The 22,762-nt window shown below is 37.8% G+C and overlaps 1 protein-coding gene across 1 annotated transcript in view; it reads right to left on the bottom strand.

The window, feature by feature from the left end:
- Window positions 1–6,607: 6,607 nt before the first annotated feature.
- gtf2ird1 (GTF2I repeat domain containing 1) overlaps window positions 6,608–22,762 on the bottom strand; it is a 62,796-nt gene continuing 46,641 nt past the window's right edge. Inside the window, exons 16-27 of the mRNA XM_084730024.1 lie at window positions 20,726–20,806; window positions 18,509–18,692; window positions 18,261–18,322; window positions 16,185–16,256; window positions 15,733–16,000; window positions 12,480–12,508; window positions 12,309–12,356; window positions 12,129–12,206; window positions 10,689–10,881; window positions 10,283–10,320; window positions 9,452–9,561; window positions 6,608–7,453 (exon numbers count right to left, since the gene is read on the bottom strand). Of these exons, the coding sequence (XP_084586150.1) occupies window positions 7,385–7,453; window positions 9,452–9,561; window positions 10,283–10,320; window positions 10,689–10,881; window positions 12,129–12,206; window positions 12,309–12,356; window positions 12,480–12,508; window positions 15,733–16,000; window positions 16,185–16,256; window positions 18,261–18,322; window positions 18,509–18,692; window positions 20,726–20,806 (1,232 nt within the window). The 3' untranslated portion in view covers window positions 6,608–7,384. The remainder of the gene's footprint in view (window positions 7,454–9,451; window positions 9,562–10,282; window positions 10,321–10,688; window positions 10,882–12,128; window positions 12,207–12,308; window positions 12,357–12,479; window positions 12,509–15,732; window positions 16,001–16,184; window positions 16,257–18,260; window positions 18,323–18,508; window positions 18,693–20,725; window positions 20,807–22,762) is intronic.

The following is a 22,762-nucleotide window of genomic DNA, read 5'->3' as shown; positions in this document are numbered from 1 at the left end:
GCCGTTCACATGCACGACCTTCAGTCGACACGAGGGTGAGTAAACATTGAGGTTTTTGAGTGAACTATCCCTTTAAGTTTCAGTTTTTCCCTTCAGGGGGGAAAAGTTTGGGCACAACTGGTTTAGATTTAGATCTTTGAAGGATTCATTTCAAGTGTTAATTTAGTCCTAAAGTAGCTTTAATCGTCCTCATTGCAACAGAACTTTTTCACTGCAGAAGTATTGGTAAGAAATAATGACATTAATTTAAACTCCCGCTGCATTTAGCAGAGCATTTCCAATGAGCCAACAGCAGCCCCCTGATTCCTGTTGGATCTAATCTGAATCACTGGTAAACACCTGTGTTTGTTCTATTTCATGTCAAAATGGCTGCTGTGAAAAAGGTCTGTCGGCTCAGTTTAATCCAGAACAGACTAAATCTATGACTGAGATCAGTCTGTGTAAGTCGCTTTAAGTTAAAACGTCTTAAATAGGCATTTTATTCTGGGACTAGAGTTAAGCCTCGTCTGTGAAAACCCCAAAGTGTCTTTAATAAAAGATGAAGGGGAAATGGGAGGGGGTCAAACTTTGAACTGGAGACTCCTCGTCTGGAGTCTTTTGGCTTTCAGCCTTCACTTATCAAAGGCCTGTCCCACTGTCCATTTTCTCACCAGCCACTGTTTCCTGCTCCCTCCTCTGGTGATGAACTTTTTTCTCTGGATTACCTGATGGGCTGCAGGTGTGAGCAGAGCCACGTGTCCAGCAGCTGCAGTGGATGAGAGCAGCCACACAGAGAAACACCGCACCTTCATCACAGGTCAGTTTATGATGTGAGTGAATGTTATTTTTGCAGATTGGGCCTGTAGATCAAAGTGAATCAGAAAAGAGTCTTAGTGATCGTACATTTCAGGTTTTAACTGTGAAAAAATGTGGTCCCACCATAAAACATCTGCTTTTAGAATAGAGTTTGGTTCAGCAGCACCAAAACAGCAAAATAGTGTCTGATGATGATATAAAAAGTGACAGATGTCTGAAATATAATCCCCATAAGATTCAATAAGGTGGCACGTGTCATACAAAGCCTGTATCAAGTAAAATTATATGACAAGCAGGGCTTAGATTAAAACTACAAAAGACAAACAAAGCTGCACTCCTCGTTAAAATGGAATCAACCTGCTGTTATGATGCTGTTAGAGTCTAACTTCCTACCTGTCTAGCAGTATGATGTTTTAACCATTTAATGTAGCTTTGTTTTTGGTAAAAGTTGGTAAAAGGGGAAAACTGAGAGAAACTGTTTTTAAGGCGTCTGGATGAGGATATAATTCCATTACTCCAAAAATTAGAAAAGAGGGTAATATGTTAAAAATATTCTAATATCAATATCTAACTCTTGATGGTAATCTGACGTCCTAGGTGATTATAGCCTGTGTCAAACAATATGTCATCTTCCCAGGGTTATAAAGAACATGTCAGACTTAACTCTAGGTTAAGAACTGATGGTTTAACAGTGTTAAATTCATTAATCCAGAAAGTCTTTCTACATAACAGCCTATTAATTATCTCTATACTACTAGGACATGGTGTAATTTTTTCAAACCCTCAGAATTTGAGAGCTGCAGCCATGATTACACTGAACATGGTGGCGAGCAGCTGCATCGTCCATATTATTGCTGTGGATTGCGGTCTTGTGTTTGAGAGGGCATGTTGTTGGACCCACATGAACCTCAGATGCTGGCTTTTGAAGTTTCCCGTTTCCCAGAGCCTCCCTCACACTGCATAAGCTGCACTCCGAGGTCTCCCTTCAGCTTACAGGCTGTTTCCCAGAGTCTCCTCAGCTCAGATAAACTGTCTTAAAGGTTTAACTTTAGAAGGACTGTCTGATTGTCCCTTAGTGACGCGCTCCGTTCATCCTGTCACAGTTTTAGCTTCATTAGACCAACATTATGCTTTTCAAATTGACAGTTCCAATATACGTCTGGGCTACTTGTGCAAATTAAATCCTTAGTTTAAAATGAACTTAATGAAAATTAATTATGAAAACACATTATGAGAATTTTATCATTCACTCTGTCTATTCTTATCATGATACAAAATTGTTGAATTTTATTATTATAATTTTTTATATGTAACAGAGCTAACTGAGGATATGGCTTTTCTGACTGTGTGGTCGGGCCATAGTCGCCTAAACCCAGACTGACTCTGAGAGCTGAACACTGCTGGTGTCGAAAAACTAAAAGAGATATTGAAAATCTGAATTAGTGACAGAAAGTCCACGGCATTGTAAGCGTTTGAGAGTTGGAATGAAGTTTCTATGTGAATGTATGAATTCATGGCGACAGGGTGAAGTTGAGTGAGTTTGAAGGATTTTCTCATTGACTTCCATTATAACCAAGTTTCAGAAAATGGTGAATATTTTTTTAAAGTTTGAATGGGATTAAAAAGTTGAATCAGACGTAAAAAGTCAAGAAAATGTTGAATATTTTCCAGTTTGACTGGAATTTCTAGCTGAAAATATGAATCATTAGTTAACGTTTGAAAAAAGGTGAAATTTTGTGATTTTTTGAAGATTCCGTAATTCATTTTCAATGGGAAAACTGTCCGGAAAAAACCTGGAATATCTGGGAAAGTATGAATGTTACGGCTTTGAAACGACATAGCTGGCGTGTCCTGATTCAGCTGAACGTTTTGACTTTGAATGGTTTGAATCAGTTGAAGTTTGTGGTTAGGTGCTTGCAGCATTCACACCCAACTAGACATTTATTATACTGATGATAACTCTGACTGCAAGTTCACTCAAGTCTACTAAAATTAAATGTACTCATTTTTCAGCAGGGTTGAAAAAGTCAAACCTGTGTGAAAACTGTGCGTTTCTGCAGGAGTTCATCACTTATAGTCTGAAACAAACAGGAAACGTTTTTAAGGACTTAAAGGTGCGGCAGGTGAATTTTCTCTGTTTCCCCTCAGTTTCAGTCCAGCGTGTCGCTCGCTGACTCCTCAGCAGGTCGAGCTGTTTGCTGACGCCAGCTGTTCCCGCTGAATGAACGAGTCTTTAAACATTCAAACGTTTACGTGTCGTAGAAATGTTAAGAGAAGAACACGACCACTTGACAGGGAATTTCACTTTATCTCCGTAGTAATAGACCCTTAAGTGCACAGCAGGGAAATGGGTTCAAGGTACCTGAGAGGGAAGTAAAGAGAATGGAAGATGAAGGTGAAACGCAGGCTGGAGGAGGAGGACCGGGTCACATCGGGACACCAGACATGAAAAACCAGACGCTCAAATCTAAACTCTCTTGACTTCAAAGGGGATTCTGCCTGATTTGATCTGACTGAATGTGGATAAAAAAGACGGTTGTCTTGTTTCCTGGAGTGCAACATATCAGTTGACACTTAGAACTACATTAAAAAAAAACAGTTTAATAAAAAAATCCTTCTGTAATAAAGGTTATACTGTTTGTTTACTGTTTTTAAAGAGGTTTTGATTCAACTAGATCCTAGATTTTCAGGTCTCAAATACGATTATTGGCACTTGAGCTCCTTCTATTGGTGCACTGAGGAATCTCCTAAAACTTCAAAACTGAAATAAATTAATTTAAGAAAAAAAACATGTAAGGGTGTCTCTGCAACTACAGGCATTTAAATGATGTTAAAATTTCTCACATGATAAGGAAGCAGTGAAAACTCACTAAATGTACTAATACTATATTTTACTATATTCTACAAATTTAGTCAGTTCTGTTAACTTAATGCAATGAACTGAAAATATTCAAAGAGCTCTGATAACCACCAACTTTTGAGTTTATGATCTCAACAACCGATTGACTGATTTTTACCAACAGTGTGCAAAGCTGTCATCAAAGTAATATGTGGCTACTTTGAAAAATCTAAAATTTATCTAATCTAAAATTTCAAAAAAATTGTAAAAATAAACTAAAAGCTTATCTTCCCCGGGAAAATTATTTGCAAAATATGGACATTAAAAACGATTCTTACCAAAAGATACCTGGAGCAGAAATGTTAACATTTTCGCACTAAAAAAACAACTGAGAAATACCAAACCTCTAAAATTAGTTCAGTAAATACAATCAGTAATCTTAAATAATCATATTCTTCATTTTACCCAAAACAAATAGAAATTTGCTGAAGCACTGAGGTTAACACAGCTAACTTCCAGACTGAATTTCTTGATGAAAGTTTGACCTGCTAACATTTTTGGACCTCTTATTTTTCTCTCTCAGGGTCTGCAATAATAACTGCCTCTTTTATTTGCTGATGACACGTCTTGTTGCTTTGCATGAAACTTTTAGCACTGATTCAAGAAGCAAATGAAGAGCTATCATCAATCTCTAAATGGTTTCAGTGAGCAGAATCACTCTCGATATAAATAAATCTAATTTTATAATATTCTGTGACAGAATAGCCAGAAAAAAGCCAAATAATTCATAGACAATATTGAAATAACTCACATTTAATTCCTAGGAGTCATAGTTGATGAAAAATTAACATGGAAACACCTGATTAGATTTCTGTAAAAGTACTGACTGATAAATCATTCTTTAACTTTTTATTACAGCTTCATTTATCTTTATATTATGTGTTGTAAAACTGAAATTTTTCGAGAATGATCAGCTTTTCTAAAAGGTGATTCATCTGCTCCTGTTTTCAGAAAATACAAACTATCAATTTTTAATGTGAACATGTACCAGACGTGTGTTTATGTATTAATATGAACTGCTGAGCGCTTTACAGAAGATTTCCTCAGACATTCGCTCATATTATACAACACTCTGATCTTGCATATTGTCAGACTTCCCTTAATTAATGCACGTTGAAATAAATCTGTTTGAAACAATCTGCCTACCTCACGACAATCGACATACATTATCATAGTTCAAAAGAAAAAAAAAAAAAAAAAACATCTGAAAAAAGTAATTAATTACTTTCTGTGGTAAAACTGCCCCCTTCTGCAGATCAGACATGTGACCGTACTTTACAAAAAAACAAAAACAAAGTGAAAGTGCAAGGCAACACATTTTATTTCAAAGGCCTAATTGGCGTTAAGGTACAGCATATTAAATATCGTTAGTCCAGAGACGGTCATCGCAGAATAACATACCATTCTTTCCTTTACATGATACATTCAGGCTGACTTTAAATGAGATATTTTACATTTTGTTAATGTGGTTCTAACATAAAGAGGCTGTTCACTGAAGGTCTTGTGTTCACTGCAGGTTCCTCCTGCCGCTGTGCGAGCGACGGTTCCACCTGTCCGGCAAACTGTGAGTCCATTTCCTCTCCTTTTAAAGGGACAGTTCACCTTTAAATCAAAACATACACAATTTTTCCTCTTACCTGCAGAGTTATTTGTCCATCTGGATTGTTTTGGAGCGAGCTGCAGAGTTTCAGATGTCCGCCTTCTCTAAGATATAATGGGACTTGATGGCGCTTGGCTTGTGGTTCTCAAAGAGACAAAAAATACAAACACAAAAACTCAAAACCAGTGTCTCTTTCCAAAATTCATGAGCCGGTTACTCGAGATGATCCACAGAGTTTGTTGAGAGCAGCTTCACGTAGGAACAGAGTTGGGAAGGTTACTTTAAAAATGTATTCTGATGCAGTTACTAATTACCTGATAAAAAATGCAGTCAGTAATCAAAGTATCGCAATATCCAAGTAATGTACTTTTCATTACTTTCGGATTACCTCAATATAAAATATGGTGAAACTGTTTAGCCTAATATAGTGTTGTTAGGGCTGCAACTAATTATCATTTTCATCATTGATTCTCAATTAATCGATTAGTTGTTTGATCCATAGAATGTAAGAAAGTGTTGATTAAATTCCAAGATGACGTCCTGTTTTGTCCACAACTCAAATATATTCAGTTCAGGAGTGAAGAAACCAGAAAATATTCACATTTAAGAAGCTGAAATCAGACTTTAAATAAAGAAAATAATAATAATGATAAAATAAAAATGATTAATCAGTTAATGTAATGATTATGTTCATCATCTATGAATCAATTAGGTTTTTTCTTTAAAAATCTTTATCAGTTTGTCCAGCTGTTCTTTTCTTTGTTGTCTGCAAGTTATAAATTAATTTAAAGACAAAAAAAGGTGAAATTTCCACCCGGTCATATTGAAAATGATTTTTTCACCTGGAGGTCGTGATAATGAAGCAGCAGCAGCTGTGTGCTCTGTGCATGGTGGTATATCGTTCTTTATTTTAAAACTGAAATCCAACTAATCCTCATTTTTACTAAATTAATCTGATTACATCTTTAATACCTCTAACTGCAATGGAATACATTTACCTTTGTTGTATGCAGATTACATAATCCTTTTATATGTAATCCATTACTCCCCAAGCCTGTGTAGGAACTACTTTTGTTGCTAGTAGAAAGAAAGTAGTTCCTTCATCAAACTGCTCTAAAAAAAAAAGGTCTGTGGATTATCTCGAGTAACTGGGTCATGATTTTTTTGAAAGAGATGCTGGTTTTGAAATTTTCATATGCAATTTTTTTGGTGCTTTGGGCACTCGGCTTCTAGTTCCAGGGCAGATATCTTCAAAACTCTGCAACTCACACCCCAAAAAAATCTAGATGGGTAAACAGCACTACAGCCCAGAGTAAAAACACTCATTTTTAAGTTTGGGGAGAACTGTCCCTTCTAATGTCTGATGGCTTGTGGTCGGCCACAACTCCCAGTTAAGACACTTCATAGCTGCTGTGTAATTTGATTTCAGCGGTTACCTGTAAGTTACTGAGTGACTAGTAGCATCTGTGTTAGTGTTGAGATAATCCTCGAGGAGCTGTATAACAGAATAATGTATTTTACATCCCTGCACATAATGTTATATTTCAATAAATATAATAAATAAAAAGTACAAATATCTGAATATTATGGAACCAGATTGTTATCAAAGACATTTTTTTTGTCAGTAATACATTGCAACCAAATGCTGGATCCAACACCATGACTCAGTGGATGGACACTTTGTAAAATGCAAGGGCAAATACATGACTTCAGTGATGTCTTTAGCTTCGTAAAAAACAATATTACTGTCATGATCAGCTTTAGATAGAAAACAAAAACTGACAGCTGTCCTGCTGGCACTGTGTGGAGGCAGGAGACAGAAAACAAGCCGCGCTTTTTGCCCTGCAACATTGTTGATCCACATACATTCTGTTTGTTCCTCAACACTCAGGACGTCATTCACAGAGTCAAACCGTCAGCTCTCTATACTCGGTCTGGAGAGATTGTTTAGTCGTAGCACTCTGACAAAGTGTTAGTGTCGCGTGTGGAAGAGTCACGAATATCATCACTTTGACGAACTCCTCCTCTTTTTTTTTTTTCTTTCTTTTTTTTTTTTTTTAAATCCCTTTGCTGCAGTCCAGGTTTGTCCTTCAGTAATTGACTTTCCCGGGAACCTGCACATTCACTCCGCTGTAGTCCACCATGTACATGGGCCACTGCTGCAGGCGTGCACACACACACACACACACACACACACACACACACACACACACACACACAGAGACAAAGGAAAGACAGTAACAGAGGAAAGTCAGTGATAATGGTGGAGAAAATGCTTTCATTAGTACAAAGAGGTGGCTGACCTTGCCTCAAAACACAGTTTTGACTCCGAGGTTTACAGTTAAATACACAGACGTGAGTTTATGTGGAGATTTGGCTCTAAGAAATAAAATTAGATAACAGTTCTAACGCAGGTTATACTACTGTACTGTGGGGTTGTTTGAGGTACTTGTTGACAGTCGGTGTGTCACGTAGAGTAGATGCAGGTCGACACGCCCACAGTTTGTAGAAGCAGAGAGGAGTAACAGCACAGAAGATAAGCAACACACAGCAGGTTTAAGGTTGATATTGTTTCCAGAGAAATCTACCTGCTCAGTCAATTTTCATGTTTAATCCAGCGCCGCAACTAATGATTATATTTAGTATTATCTTATCTGCCCATTATTTTCCAGATTAATTGATCAATCAATCATTTGGTCTATAATATATCAGGAAAAAAGTAAAAATGTCCACCTGAGTTTTTCAGAGTCTAAGATGATGACTTTAAATGTTTTGTCAGTCCAAAACCCCCAAATATTCAGTCTATTTTATTTATTTAGAACACTATAAAAAATTAAATATATGTAGAGCAATAAAACAAAACGGAAACTTACAAAAGACTTTAAACTTTAAAAATTATCACTGATGTCCGAAAAGGAGCAAGAAGAAGCAACATGCTTGTGTGGCCCTAACCTCCAGTCTGTACTAATCCATCGATATGATATAATCAATCTAATGAAGACAAGCGAGAAATCTCCCTTTTTAGAGGCTAAAAACAGCATTAAAAATTACTTTGATCATTAATCGATAATTAATATGGACAGTCTTTATTGAAAAAAAGGTTTCAAGTTTCTTATGCTATTTTCAAAATATTTTCACAGTTTTACTTTTTCTGACAGGAAACTGCTGGTATATAAGACAAACCGCTTTCTCCAAAGCCACCAGATCTTTTGACAAAAACGAATTTTACCCCACAGAACTTTCATTCATTCTTTCATTCAGCCTTGATTTTAACTCTGGAAAACACTGAGAGACAGATCTCATTTACATTATAGCTGAAATAAAACGATAAAATAAAAGCTCCCAGACATAACTACTGAGAAACTTTCATAAAAGTGGCAACAACAGAGGCGTTCACTGCCTCGACCTGTTAGTTAGTTTGTGTTATCGTGTGACTTCTGAAGTAGGGATGGGCAGATCAATTCAGCAGAATCTCACAAGTTACTCATTTGTATCAGTTCCTTTGAAAAATATCAATAACACTATATAAATATAAAACTTGTGTGGCTGCATCAAACTTGTGAAAGATGGCAGAAAGGAAATAAAACATTTGTCACTTTTAGCTAAAAATACAAGATGTCACTATCTGACAAGACAACAACAACTCGGCCTGAGAGTTATAAGAAGGCTGATGAAAACCTTATTAGCACAAATATTTTCATTTAATCGCACTCAAAGTGCTTCTGTAATAAGTTTGTTATTAATGGCTGGTATGTGACATGATTTTTTGGCTAAAGAAACAGTGGATTCCTGTTGGAAAAGGCCGTCTGTCTGCAGGTAAAGCAGTAAACACAGTCTAAATATAACATACTCTTAAACTGATTTTTTTTTTTTTTTAGGTGGCTAAAATAAGTTTTGTTGCTGACTCTGCCGCACTGGTGCTCTGGTTGCTGCAAAACTGAGGGCATGACATCTACTGTAGGTAATACACCGACTGTTGGTGAGTAACTCATACAACCCCACTTCAAATAATCTGAATAATGAATAATTTTCCTGTGTTAGTCAGATCGATTCATTATTAGTTTTGGTCTTTCCTGTTTTTGTTTTTGTTGTTGGCAGTAATAAAATATCATCTTGTGCACCTGAACCCTGTATTTGTGTTGAACTTTCAAACTTACCATCACTGGAATCTGATTGGTTGAAATCCCCAGGTCAGAGGAGGCAGGTACTCGGCTGCTCTCCTGGACTCTCTTGCGCTTTCGTCGATTGGTGGAGGCGTTTGTTCCTACTGGAGACACAAACAAAACTTTTAAATCTCATGCTCACCTGACTGAAGTCTGACTTTGTCTCCGCTCTAATAGATTTCTGTGGAGGAGAAGGATTTGACTGTTTCTAACCAGCCACTACAGACCAACACCTGAATCTATCGTCAGGTGTTATTCCTGCCAGCGGCGCTGATTGGCTAATCATTAGCCGCCGCTGTTTCATGTCACAACTTTCAGCACGCAGCTCTGCTTCCACTAACACAATAAACTGAAAAATATGTAGCAACTGCACATGCAGAAATGAGCACTACAGTTAAGATGGTGAGCTTGAGCCATAGACTGTTATTAAATAGGTTGAAGCCCCATTATGGTGAAACAAAAGCCCACTGTTCTGAAAATACACACTCTGGAGTGGAACGTCTCTCTGCCTGCCAGACTCCATTAACATTTTGCTCAGTTTAACAGTTACAAACATCTCCTCCTCCTAAAACATTATTAATGATTTCTTACGACTCATAAACAGATGCTAACTCCGTTTGGTGAAGATTCTGCATTAATTTGAACTCTAATTAACGTCAGATGGGCAACAAAAAAAGCAGTTCTTTTGGCCTAGAATAGAAATTTTAAAGGAGGATAGAGAAGCAAGTATTTCAACAACGTTTCCTTAAACTCTGATGACATATCGTTGTCGTTTTATGATTCAGAACGGAGAATACATTCCACATTTCTCCTTTAAACACCTACCTGTGTTACAAGCTTGGCTACAGATTTCTGCAAATGGTCTGTGTGGGAAAGAAACAGAAAAAACAATTGTGTCATTTGCATGAGAGCACTGGTTAAAATGCACTTATTTCATGCCTAAAAGGAAAAAAATAGCAACAATTTTTGCATGATATGAGTCTCTGCCTCCATTCTTTCATCATAGCTTAACTGCTTCAACGTCAAAATATTGTTCGCTATTTCATATTATTTACATTCCCTGCTGAGGAAGATTTATTCTCTGACAACTCAGAGGCTGAATTTAAATCCAAAGCATAAATAAATCATAATGAGCTTAACTAGCAAGAGGCAAAACCCTAAAGTCCCGGTGAAATATACAGCATGGTGACAGCTAACAGGCTGCTGAATATTCAGGTGCCTCCACACTCACTGTAGCTGGCTCTTGATGTTGAATGTTATTTCATCTGCGGCTTGAAGGATTTTCTCCAGGCACACGATGTCGTAGGTGTTGGGGTTTCGGAAGGGGATGTCGTCTGGAAGGCCACTAACTTCTACAGACTCTGGACTGCCACGGATTAGCTTGTACGGGACCACGACGGAGCGATCCAAGCCCAGAGCCTCGCCTGAAACGCACACACGGCGAGACAGAAATTTAAGCTTCCTGATCACATGTGAAGAGACGCTAACAGGAGGACAGATGCCGGTTGTTTTCCCATCAGCTCCACTGGAAAAAAAAAAAAGACTTAAATACATGCAAATGTTCACATAAATAAAGAGTTAAGTTACAGCTTTGAGAAAATGTGTGTAGTAAGTTTCCTTTTAACTGTTATTTGTTACTGTATGAAAGAGCAGAAGTGCCCGAGGTGAATATATGAAACTACTTATTCTGACGACAACGTGTGCTGCATGTTGTGTTTGATTTAAAGCATTTTTACTTTTACATTTCCATAGTGATACTGCTCACAGATTTAGCCTGGAGGTCCTTTATGTTCATTTAAGTCGTTCAGGGAAGCAAACAGAAGCTGTTCATAAAAGGGTTATGGTAGGTAACTGCACTCGCTTGGGTTTTTGCCTCTCATCCACGAGGCGTCTTCAGTTCTGACTGACTGGCTGGGAGTTTCACGTATTTAACCCCTGTGTGGCCGTTAACACCTTGAGAGGGAGAGAGGAGACTTCTGAGGGAGCTCAGAGCGAGGATGTACGGGTGTATCCTACGCAGATGTCTGTTATCGAGTGGAGTGATGTTGATTGGACGGTTTTGGCGACTGTCGTCCCGCATCATCAGGACCCACGCATAGAAATCAAAGTCCAGTGACTGACAGAAGTTTCTGCAGCACTTTAATGATTCTGATGTGCAAATCACCGCATGTTCTGAATAATGACAGACGGGATGAGAGGGCGTCTGGTACAGTGATGATTCAGAGATTATTACTGTGGAATCACTGCCACGCGCTTTTTAATCGACTAATCGGGGAAAATACCTGCGGTGGCATGTTTACTTTACTGTGTCATGTACAGGGATTATAACAGTTACATGATGAGACATGATGTAATGCGCCGTCATGTGCTGGCTTCTTACACTTTATAAGATAATTTCATCGCAAAGACCAACAATAAAATCAACAAAACACACTCTTACACAGCTGCGTGTGTATTATTGTGCAGATTAGATTGAAGATTTAAGAGGAATATTAAATGATGATCGAAATCAACATTAGTGAAAATGAACAATCAGCTATTTTAAACAGATGTAAATGAATGCTGGCAGATGTTGACACAGATTGTTCTCAAACAATCTGAACAAAACACCCAAATTTGATGGAATCTACTCCAACTCAAAGCGAAATGTTACACACTAAAGTCTACTTACCGTACTTCTTGTTAAAAAGTTCCTTGACTTGCTCTCGAAGGACCACTTTCTCCCCCATACGGTTGATGTCATCCTCATCTGTCGGGTGAAAGGAATCAGTTACTGACAACTTTAAACAAAATAAAGCTCCTGATGAAGCAACAGCAGGGAAACGTCTGCTGTGAAACATCTTCTACTCACCACTTATCGAGGCGTAGGCCTTCTTAAGTAAAGTGACACGTCGAGGTGCTGGGAAAAAAAAAAAGATGAATTATATATCACTATTAATATTATATGACATTAATATCGGTCTGTGCTACATTATGGTTATTTAATCAGACTTTTTGATGAAAAATCAAAGTGTGTTCTTACCTGGTTTTGGAATGAGTCCTTGAAAAGGTCTGCAAAGAAGAAAGCGACATGATCATGTTAAAGATTTATGACATTTTGAAATATCTGAGCAGACATAATTTAAACTTGAAAGCTTGAGTAATAACATGATCTTTAATTATGTGTTCCTCAAGCTGCTGTGACAGGCTGCAGTATCACAGCTGAGGGGCATCGTCTGAACCCAATATCTACATTAAATGATTATATTTAACAAGAATTCATTTTCTACATGAAATAGGTCCCTCTAAAACCTGTGATGGAGACTTACTTCATATGCTTTGGAGCTTCTCTTATCTGGGAGATTTCAGGAAATATGCTGTTACAGCAACTTCAAATATTACAAAAACTGAAATTCCATCTGACCCTATAGCTCAATGTGAACTATAATAAAAAAAAAAAACCTTCCACATTACTCACAGGTACAGCTGGGAAAAAAGTGTAGTCTACAAAACTGGAAATCTTAACTTCCTCCTCTGCAGAGGCAACGTCTGAAACATTAAACATCTGATAGCACACCTGAAAAGATCTTGTTCAGTGCGAGGAGGAAACCAGACACATCTGAAAAAAATATGGCGCTCTTTCCTGGCCTCACTACCATCAATACAGCCTCTGACCAGTTATCTGGTGAGGAAACATGTCCTCCTGTTGTCTATCTCATGTCGTAATATATTAAGACACATTAGGACCTCGTACGTTACATGAATGAATTTTACCTATCTATTAACGTTTTATTTTCCAATTGCGAACAAAGGATATATTTTTTTTTATCATACCAGGGTTATGGGCGGGGGGTGAGAGGGGATACGTTGTTTGTTTCTGTCTTTTGTTTTGTTTGTTTCTGTCAAATGTATTTGCTGATGTAAAATGGCTTTTTTGCTTAAATAAAAATAGAAAAAGAAATATGTCGTCCTGTCTCTCTCTGTGTGTGTAAGCTGGATGCTTTCTACTGTCAAACAGCCAATGTGGCATTTGGTGCAATTTTTTAATGCTGATCCAGGTCACACATTCCCAGCACTAAAACAACTTTAATCAATTGTCATGAATTTAAAGCTATTTAAAGGTTTTCACTGGTTATGAATTAGTGTCAGTTTAATATTGATGCCTCCTATATGACCTACATAAGTAAGATCATCCGCTGTTTCGATATAATTCTTGGCTGCCACCTGGTCATGGAGCCTCCATGAAATCAGATAAAACGAGTCTGTGTTTACATTTTCCCAGACAAACAGTAAAAGAGAAGCAGAAGTGGGTTTTTTTTTTTAGCTAATTTTATTTTTGAGTTGTTTTGTGGTGATGACGGAGGAAACACTGCTGCTTTTGTCCACAGGGGTCTCAAGTATCAACAAAATATGAAAGTGTCTTGTAGCTTTAATCAGCAACAGTTTTTAATAATCAAGCGATTCATTAATTGAGCAAAACATTAATTGGTTTCAGCTTCTCAGTTCAATATTCAGGTGGATGCATTTGAGTTTTGCACCAGACACAACAACAACAGACATCTCGTTGTACAGCCTTGTGTTGACTGGGATCAATAACCTGGTGACACAGTTCAATAATTCAGAACAGAGGCTGGACACTGAAGAGGAAATATACTCAATGGAAAAACTGATTTATTATCGAAGGCAGTGATTTGCAGCCCGTAGGCCAGACGGGGCCTAAACTGTCTCTGGTTAGAGGAATCTATATTTATGAATCATTGCATTTCAGTGATTGAATGGTGGAAGAGGTTCCAGCTGTTTAATATTGTATAAAATCTGTCAAATGTTACTAAAACATTTAAAACTAAAATGCAGTTGCGGTTATTAAATGCAGTAAAATGTTTGATTTATCTGTCAAGTTAATTTATACATCATAAGTCAGTTGATTTGAAAATGAAGAAAGATGACATATAGATCTTTTCATGCATACTGATTTGATCTGATAAATAAAAATGATTGGGGGAAAAAAATGTTAGTAATGTTTGGTCATTAACTGGCTTTCTATCATTTTACAAAACAGCCCCCGGGCAAAGCAAGTACAGTATCCTTGATCTAAAGACTAAAGCATGAAACCCATGAAAAATGCAGGTGTAAATGTTCTGCATACAAAACAAAAGACCGTGTTCTCAGTTGGTATGAAAATAATGGATCAAAGACTGTAAAGAGAGTGTAGGGCTATTTTATCATTGTCTATTTTTTGCATTAATGTGGTTTCGTTCTGTGCAATGCTAACAAACAAATTACTGAATAAAAGGGAAAAAAAGATGAATAAATGAACCTTTTTACGGTGTAAGAAAAACAGATGTATTCATGGTTTAAAAAAAATCAACTAATTAGATTCTGCGGCTTGGAAAACCCATTTTATAACGGATCACATTGAGTCATTAGATTTCCATTAATCACACATGAATCTGTACTTTAAGCTACAACAAGGAGTTTTTAACTGATCATGAAACGGTCTCAATTTATTACTAATGCCTCTATATGACCTGCATAAGCAAGAAGACTGGATGTTTCTGTGTAGTTAATGTTGATGTCGGTCACTGGTTCGGATTTAGGGCTGCAACTAACGAGACCGGCGTGTTCAGCGTGTCCGAATTATGTGGAACGCCACCTGCTCCCGAGTCTCTATCACGTACGGTTCCCGAAAAACTAAATTATTTTCACAGTCAAATAATCTGGTGAATATTTTATCACTTAACTGATTAGTTGTTTTGTCTATAAAATGTCATAAAATTGTGAAAAATGTCAGTCAGTGTGTCCTAAAGCCCAAAATGACGTCCACAAATGTCTTGTCTCAACTCAAAAATATTCAATTTACTGTCATAAAGGAGTAAAAAAAAACAAAAAACATAAAATATTCACATTAAGAAGCTGGAAGCAATTGATCTGTTACTAGAACTGTTGATGATTAATCAATTATTCAATTAATCTCCTCAGATTCTCCGTAAAATCAGATGAAACAAGTTTGCGCTTATATTTTCCAGCCGAAGTCACAGTAATCTCTGCATTAGCCAGTTAAAAAGAAGCAGGAGGAGATTTTTGTGTAGATCTTTTAAAATTTTGCTGTTATATTTATATTATTATGGCGGAAATACTATCACTTTTGTCTCCAAAATCAACAATATATGAAAGTTCTTTGTAGTAGCTTTAATTTTTACTGAGAAAGAAAGAGAAATAAGTCTAATAAGAAATAATAAGTAAGAAGTATAATAAATGATTGGTGTTTAAGCGATCATGTGACCAGCGGTTCCCACCTGGTGATGGTGAAACTGATTTTGTCAGCGACCGCCAGGATCCTCTCCAGGTTCTGTGAGCCGAAGGTGCAGGGCTTCCTGAAGGGGATGCCGGGGGGAAGGCCCTCGATGATGACCGAGTCGGGGTTGTTCTTGATCCTCTTGTAAGGCACTTGGACGGGGTACTTGATGCCCAATGCCTCCCCATACTTCCTGTTGAACAGATCCTGGACCTGCTCTCGCAGCGTGTTGGCCAGATCGATCCTGGACAGTTTGGACTCCAAGCACTCTGGAGACAGGAGACGGAAGAAATTTCAAACTTTTTTTTTGTGCTGCAGTTAGTCGGCCTTTTTCACTGTTTGGATTTTAAAAGTCAGGGTGATAAAAGTAAATACATAAAGCTGATTTATGTTTAAACAATAAACAGCATCAAATCAAAGCCTCAAAGTGTTTTGACTGAAGGGGAAACTTGCCTGAGAATCCAGGTCTCTTGGATATAGCTGCAGTATCCTCTGTTACTGGTGTTGCGTCCTTGGCGTCCAGCTCTTTTGGAAAAACATTCAAAGGTTAAACTTTTGTTTTTGTCGTTTCTTCAAGATTTACTGAGCACAACAAACATTAAGAGCTGCTCCCTGTTCCAGCAGCCGAGCTTTGTCACAAATAAAAAGGTGGAGAAAGCTGCAGGAAATCCCTGCAAGGACTTTCTTTTTCCTTCAGAGGAGCCATTTTAAAAATAGAACATGAACTGGATCTGACCTCATAATTTCATGCATGCAGAGGACAGTGCAAACAGCATCTTAAACCTGCATTATGAGCTTCCAGATGGTGGAATTTTCTGCATAAAACCTTCCCACTGACTGCTAAGATACCACTTTATCTTCACAGCTTCAGATATTACAAAAAGTGTAATGGCTGCAGGTTTACATCCTTTTGAAATATATATTGCTCAGATATTCCAGGCATTCACCCAAAGTGTGGGTCAACCTCACACAAATTACAACATAAACAAACTCAAAGGATTTTGTGTCCTTGATATGTTCTGAATTACACAAACAAAGTCTCAAAGAATCATATTCAGGGAAAGTAAATATGATCTTACAAAAAAATGGCTATTTACTACAGGCTTGTTGTGAGAAAAAAAGAGGTGAACCTCATACAAATTACAGCAGGAAATCTGATTAATGTTTATTAATCATAAAGATCATAAAGGTTCAAAGACAGGCCTGCAACATTTTCTCTCAGAGGAGCCATTTGTGCCAGAAATGTTGCCAATGATCAGCATGAACTTAAACATTTTAGCTTTGAAGTAAAACTTATTACAAGAAAACAAACCTACTAGATCATTTTGATAATTTTTTTTGATTAATTGTGCAGCCCTTAATACTGCTGCAAACTAATCTTCCAAACAAGCAAGCAACCGTAAGCAGTGACCCATTGAGAATCACACCTGTGAACCCCAAAGCATCATGGTAAATGTAGTAGACCGACTTGCTGAATTTGACAGCTGTGGCAGCAACCATCGTGTGATCTTTTATGCAGAGAAACACTTCAGCTGAGTTGCTACTGCAACAATTTGACAAGCACAGAGTGGCTTCTTTTTTTAACCAGGATTTTTAGGTAAACACCTCATTTTAGTCGTGAACAACACAACTTCCTGATTTTGTTGTTGTGGTGTTTTGGCGCGCTCCTCTCTGAACAAAAGCTTTGTGTATCGAGACCTGAATATCAACAAGACGACCTCAGAAAGCCTTTCGATCCTGCTGAAAAAGGGCAAGGGACAATTTCAAGTGATTTTCCAGTTAACTTCTTCAACTCTGCGGGGTCACGATGTTGCTCTATTTTCAGAGGATGTAGTGGGCTCAGTTTTAAAACTAGAGTTGAAACACCGGTCTCATACGAAACTATAAAACTTCTCAAAGGGTCCCCTGACCTCCCACTTCAGGGTTTCTCAATGAAAATGCCTCCTATGAGTATCCAAGAGTGTCCGCTTTACAGATATGCTCACTTTCTGCTAATGCCTTGCAGTTTTTAGACAAAAAACATAGTTTCTTGCCTGCAAATGTGTTATTGTTGCACATTCTATTTTAATATTTCTACATACAGGAGTCTATTAACAGTATTGGAATTGCATGAATTGAGCGTGACTGAAAAGCTGAGACTGTAGTGGATTCAATTAGCCAACTGCTTGCGTTGTTTGTCCAAATGGATTGTATCTGAAATTATGTGAGCAAAATATTCAAGAACTTTTGTGGAATTCATCATTACTTCTGTATTTCCCATCTGTTACAAAGGGAAGATCAAAACGCCCTCAACCACAAACAAGCCAGTACCCATAAAATGCCAACTCATGTTCTGTGCTGTGAAATATTAATAATTGTTTCCTGCCACAGTGTTGTTTGTTCAGGTTCTCGGTTTTCAGATGACGTATTCTGTTGACCTGCTATCTCCTCCTAAAGATCCCCTGCCCCACTATAAAAGTGAAAGAACTGTGTCTACGGTCGGGAGGAAAGGAGTTGCAGAGGTTAAAAAGGGACATGCTGAGGACATACCTGAATCACAGACGGGGATGGAAGGCATCTCTTGTTTTACTTGCTCAGTTAACAGCTCAGGCCTGCAGACAAACACAAACATTATTACACACATTTAAAAAGCAGAGACTGAATCCCTAAAATCAAGTGTCAATGGCAACCTAATTTAACTGTTAAACAAAGCAATGGATGATAAAGCAGCGTTAATAAAGGATGCAGTTTGCAGCTGAAGCGATTCAGTGCACTGTCCTTGCCTTCTGTGCTCTCACCTTTTGATGACAAACTGGATCTGACTGCTCGCAGCCAGAATCTTGCGCAGTTTGGCCGCTCCGAAACAGTTGGGCCTCCGGAGGGAGATTCCCTCCGGCAGCCCTGTTACGAACAGATCCTCTGGGTACATCTGGAACTTGGAGTAGGGCACCTTGGCTGGTTCAGGAAGGCCCAGAGCTTCAGCTGAGGAAAAGAATTTACTTAACTGAATTTGTGTTCGGATGTGACCACTGTCATTTAAGAAGTATCAAAGAATAACTCCAGTTTATTGTAAACTGATATCTTATTTTAGTAGATCTGGCTGTCAGTAACAACAGAATTGTCTTCAATAAAGTTAATTTCTGAGATCTGGAAGTGCAGCAACATATTTTGCAGACAAGACGAAGCACAATAGACTGCTGTATCACAAACTGACTTCATGGTTCATCTTGAATCTAATGTATTTGCTGCAGTTCAGTCAGAGACAAACATGCAGAAGCAGCTTACAGTTTATATAAACCGCGGCCCTGGAGGTCTGCCTCAACCCCTTCTTCCTTTCTTTCATTAGAAGATGTTACATTGTTATATCACTGCTTCTTAAAATCTATTAAAGCTAGTGTATTTCTACTGATTTTATATTCTTTCTTTTATGAATATTCTCTGTTTTATTTGTTTTGTATGTTTACCAACAACCAACTCTACAACTTATGAGCTCTGCTGCTATGTAGTATTTTTATTCTGTGCAAACTCTGCCTTGTCCTGCAGACTGACTGACATTCTGGCACTGTGTTTGTTTTTTGTTTTTTTTCCCTTTGTACTCTTAAGCCTCCTGGTCAAAGAGGCGGTCTCTCATTTTGCCAACACTGTTTTTTGGGAGTTCATTGTTGCTTTATGTAATAGTACGGGTTGCTTTATGTCTATCGTGTGTGTTTGTTTAATTGTAAATAGGTCAAAAAGAAAATAATCCAAAACAAGTAAGCTAAGTAATCAAAATCAGAAAAAGCAAACAAACTTTACTGTGATTTTGTTTACACAGTACCACTCAGTGTTGCTAACTGGTTGCTAGTTTGCAGATACAAATAATGTCTTATCAACTGCTTTTCAAAAAGCAGTGTTCACTACAGTCACTTCAGCCAGTGCTCACTGTCACAGACGACATCACATCACATCAGTCCTGGCTTCCCTCCATCAGCTCCCTGTGTGTTTTAGAGTTGATTCTAATCTTCTTGATCACTTTGAAAGCCCGCTGGATCTGGCCCCAACCTACATAGCCGAAATGTTGACCTCTTACGAGCCAGTACACAGCCTTAGATCCTCGGGTGGGGCCCTCCTGGCTGTTTCAAAGTCGAGGTTTAAATCTGAAGGGCGACGTTCTTTCCCCATCAGAGCCTCTTGACTTTGAAACGACCCGCCCGAGGAGGAGAGGCTGGCAGAATCAGTGACATCTTTTAAATCGCTTCATAAAACACATTTTTATAGACTTGCTTTGATGTGATGTCATTGTTTAAACCATTATTATTTTATTCCTTTTATTTGTGTTTATTTATACTGAAATTACATGATGTCGTCTTATCTATTCCACCTTTATTAACACTGACTAACCAGCATCACGTGAGGTCGTCTCTGCATCCTTAGCCCTTCATTTTTTATTTATTCTCATTGTCATGTTTTTATTTCTGTTTATTCTTACGTACGTTTGCTTGTCATCTTGTTCTGTCTTATCTTTACTATGTTTTACTGTCTACTTCAATTTTAGATTCTGTCTTGCTTCTGTTTGGCCTCATTGTTTTGTGTTTTCACATTGCCTCCTGTGTATCCTGCTCTTTTGCTTTGTCTGTCAACGCACCTCTGTTTTTAGGAGCTGCTAATTATTACTATTATTATTATTATTACAGTAACTCAGCTGCTTCCTTTAGACAGCAGCTAAAACATGACAAAATTTCTCCAAAAACAGTCCTGTGACATGAAATAGTGACTCATCTTTTCCATCTCCTCCAATTTGCACCGCACTGAGCAGACTAATTCTTCTTATGTGTTCAATTATTTAAAGAAACTTAAAAGTTACAATATTAATATTCAAGCAGACTATAAAAGCTTAACGTCTCACTTGCTGTACACTGGTAAAGGGTGTGTACACATACAGCAGATTAGAGTCTTACTGCAAAATTAATGGGCCTGACATAACGTCCTGCCCTCGTGTGAATGAGGGTTAAGCTCCGCTGCTCGAGGTATCTTACCGTACTTAATGGTGAAGAGGCTCTCCACTTGTCTCCGAAGCTGAAGAATCATTTCACCAATGTCCTCCACCAAACTCCCCGCTAAAAGACAAAAACATTCGGGGAAAAAAATACATTTACAACAACACTTTCAGAAAGAGAATTATTAAGTGAGGGCAGCTCGGGCAGTGGGTGTCTTCCCACCTGTGAACATCACTACTTCTCTTTATTTTGATAAATTCCAGCTGCCCTGCGCTGACCTGGTAATGACAAACTGACTGTGTGGTGTATTAATCACCCGAGACCATAACAAATGGACAGAGAGGAATGGTAAAGGTGCAAAAATAGGGCAAATAAAACAAAGTAGAAAGTGTTTCCAGGGGTGGATGTGACTAAAAGCAACAGATTAACTGAGCTGCACCTGAAGTGAACGCAGACGAGATCCATTTAAAATTCCCAAAACTACAGTCAGGAGCTGGTTTAATAAAGAGAGTTACATCACACACACGATTACTGATGTACTTAATATTTGTTTTGTTTGGTAGTTTTCTGTAAAATGCTCCTTTGTTGTAGTATTTTTTTTATTGTTTTTTGTAATATGTGATTTGTTACTGTCTGTTTTCAATGTGTTTAGCACTTTCAGAAATGCTTCAGATTAGATAGACCATGACTCTGGCTTAGATAAAACACACAGACTTCAGATTGATGTCTAAATTCATTTGTTGCACAAAGCAGATTAGTTCTTTACTATCTAAAGTAGGACTACGGCACAATGAGTTCTGTGTAAATAAATTTTTTACTGTCAAAGGAAAAAAAAGGCTGAACAAGGGACCGCATCCAACAGCTCAGCTCCGTTTACCGCAGCAGAAAATATGTCTTTTGGGGGGGACTCTGGTTAAAAGTCCATTTTACATGGAAAGTTTAGTGAAGAGTGTAACAATGCAAGAAAAAAAAAAAAAAAACATCTAATATGAAAAAAAAAAAATGCAGCGACAGTAAACTGTGTTTATCCCACTGAAGCATAAAAGATTTTCAAAAAGATAAAAAATATTGTACAAGACGCAAAGAAATCTTCGCTCTCTCCATAACAATGTTAGCAATTTTCTGTTGTTGGGTGCAGTTGTGAAATGGTCTGACTTGCAACAGACTAATCTATGAGCAACATTAATAACATCTGGCTTTGAAACGGTAAAGTTTGTGGATCTGAGTCTGTGTGTTATAGTATACTTTGGACTAATTTCCCAAGTTTCTCCACTGACAAGACAGATATCAGACATCATATCTACGAGTTCACTAAATGTGGTTGCAAGAGCACAAAGCACTCAGGCAATATGACATTTTTTGTAATAGCCTGTAAGCATCTGAGCAAACTTTGAGGCCAGCAACAGCAAACACTTAAAATCAAAAACCTAAAAGAGTAACTTTTTTTTTTGGCTTGATCCAAAGATCTGTGTACCAAATATGGTAAAAATTTGTAGGAGTAGTAGTGACAAAATTCAAACCGGTGAAAAATCTACCTAGATGCAAATGAGTGTGACTTGTATAGATAAATTCATCTGGAGCCACAGAATCCAGGAAAAAACACTGTTTATGAGACTTACTGCTCAAAAAATAACAGGCCAAAAAAGTAAAGTTCATTGTTATATTGTCACCATCTGAGCAAACTGCACTAACTTTCACACTGCACTCCCTTGAGTCCTCAGCAATACACTCGCCAAATGTGAAGCTGATCTGATGAGCGGAGAAAATCCAAGGACATACACATACAGAGATTCCTTCGTAGTTAGATTTAGGAGCTCAGAAATAACAGAGTACAAGTCATCAACCCGTGAAAATATGGCGAAATTTGATCATGAAAATATCTTACTAACAAACTGTATAAAGGGTGTTTTCTTCTATATAGTTAAGGCTACAGGTGGAGTATCTGTATGTGTGCCGTGAAGTGGCCTGTCTGGGTCAAATATTTGCGGCCATTTTATTTTATCGCAGTCTGTCTCTGATAATATTTCGCACACAGTGAAAAAAAAAACAGGCCAAAGGCAGCAGATTTGGCAGAGC

This window comes from Lutjanus erythropterus, chromosome 11 (assembly GCF_056507025.1).
Source record: "Lutjanus erythropterus isolate fLutEry1 chromosome 11, fLutEry1.hap2, whole genome shotgun sequence".
Lineage (NCBI taxonomy): Eukaryota > Metazoa > Chordata > Actinopteri > Lutjaniformes > Lutjanidae > Lutjanus > Lutjanus erythropterus.
The sequence above is the reverse complement of the archived record's forward strand: the minus strand, read 5'-3'. Positions and strand labels throughout refer to the sequence as shown.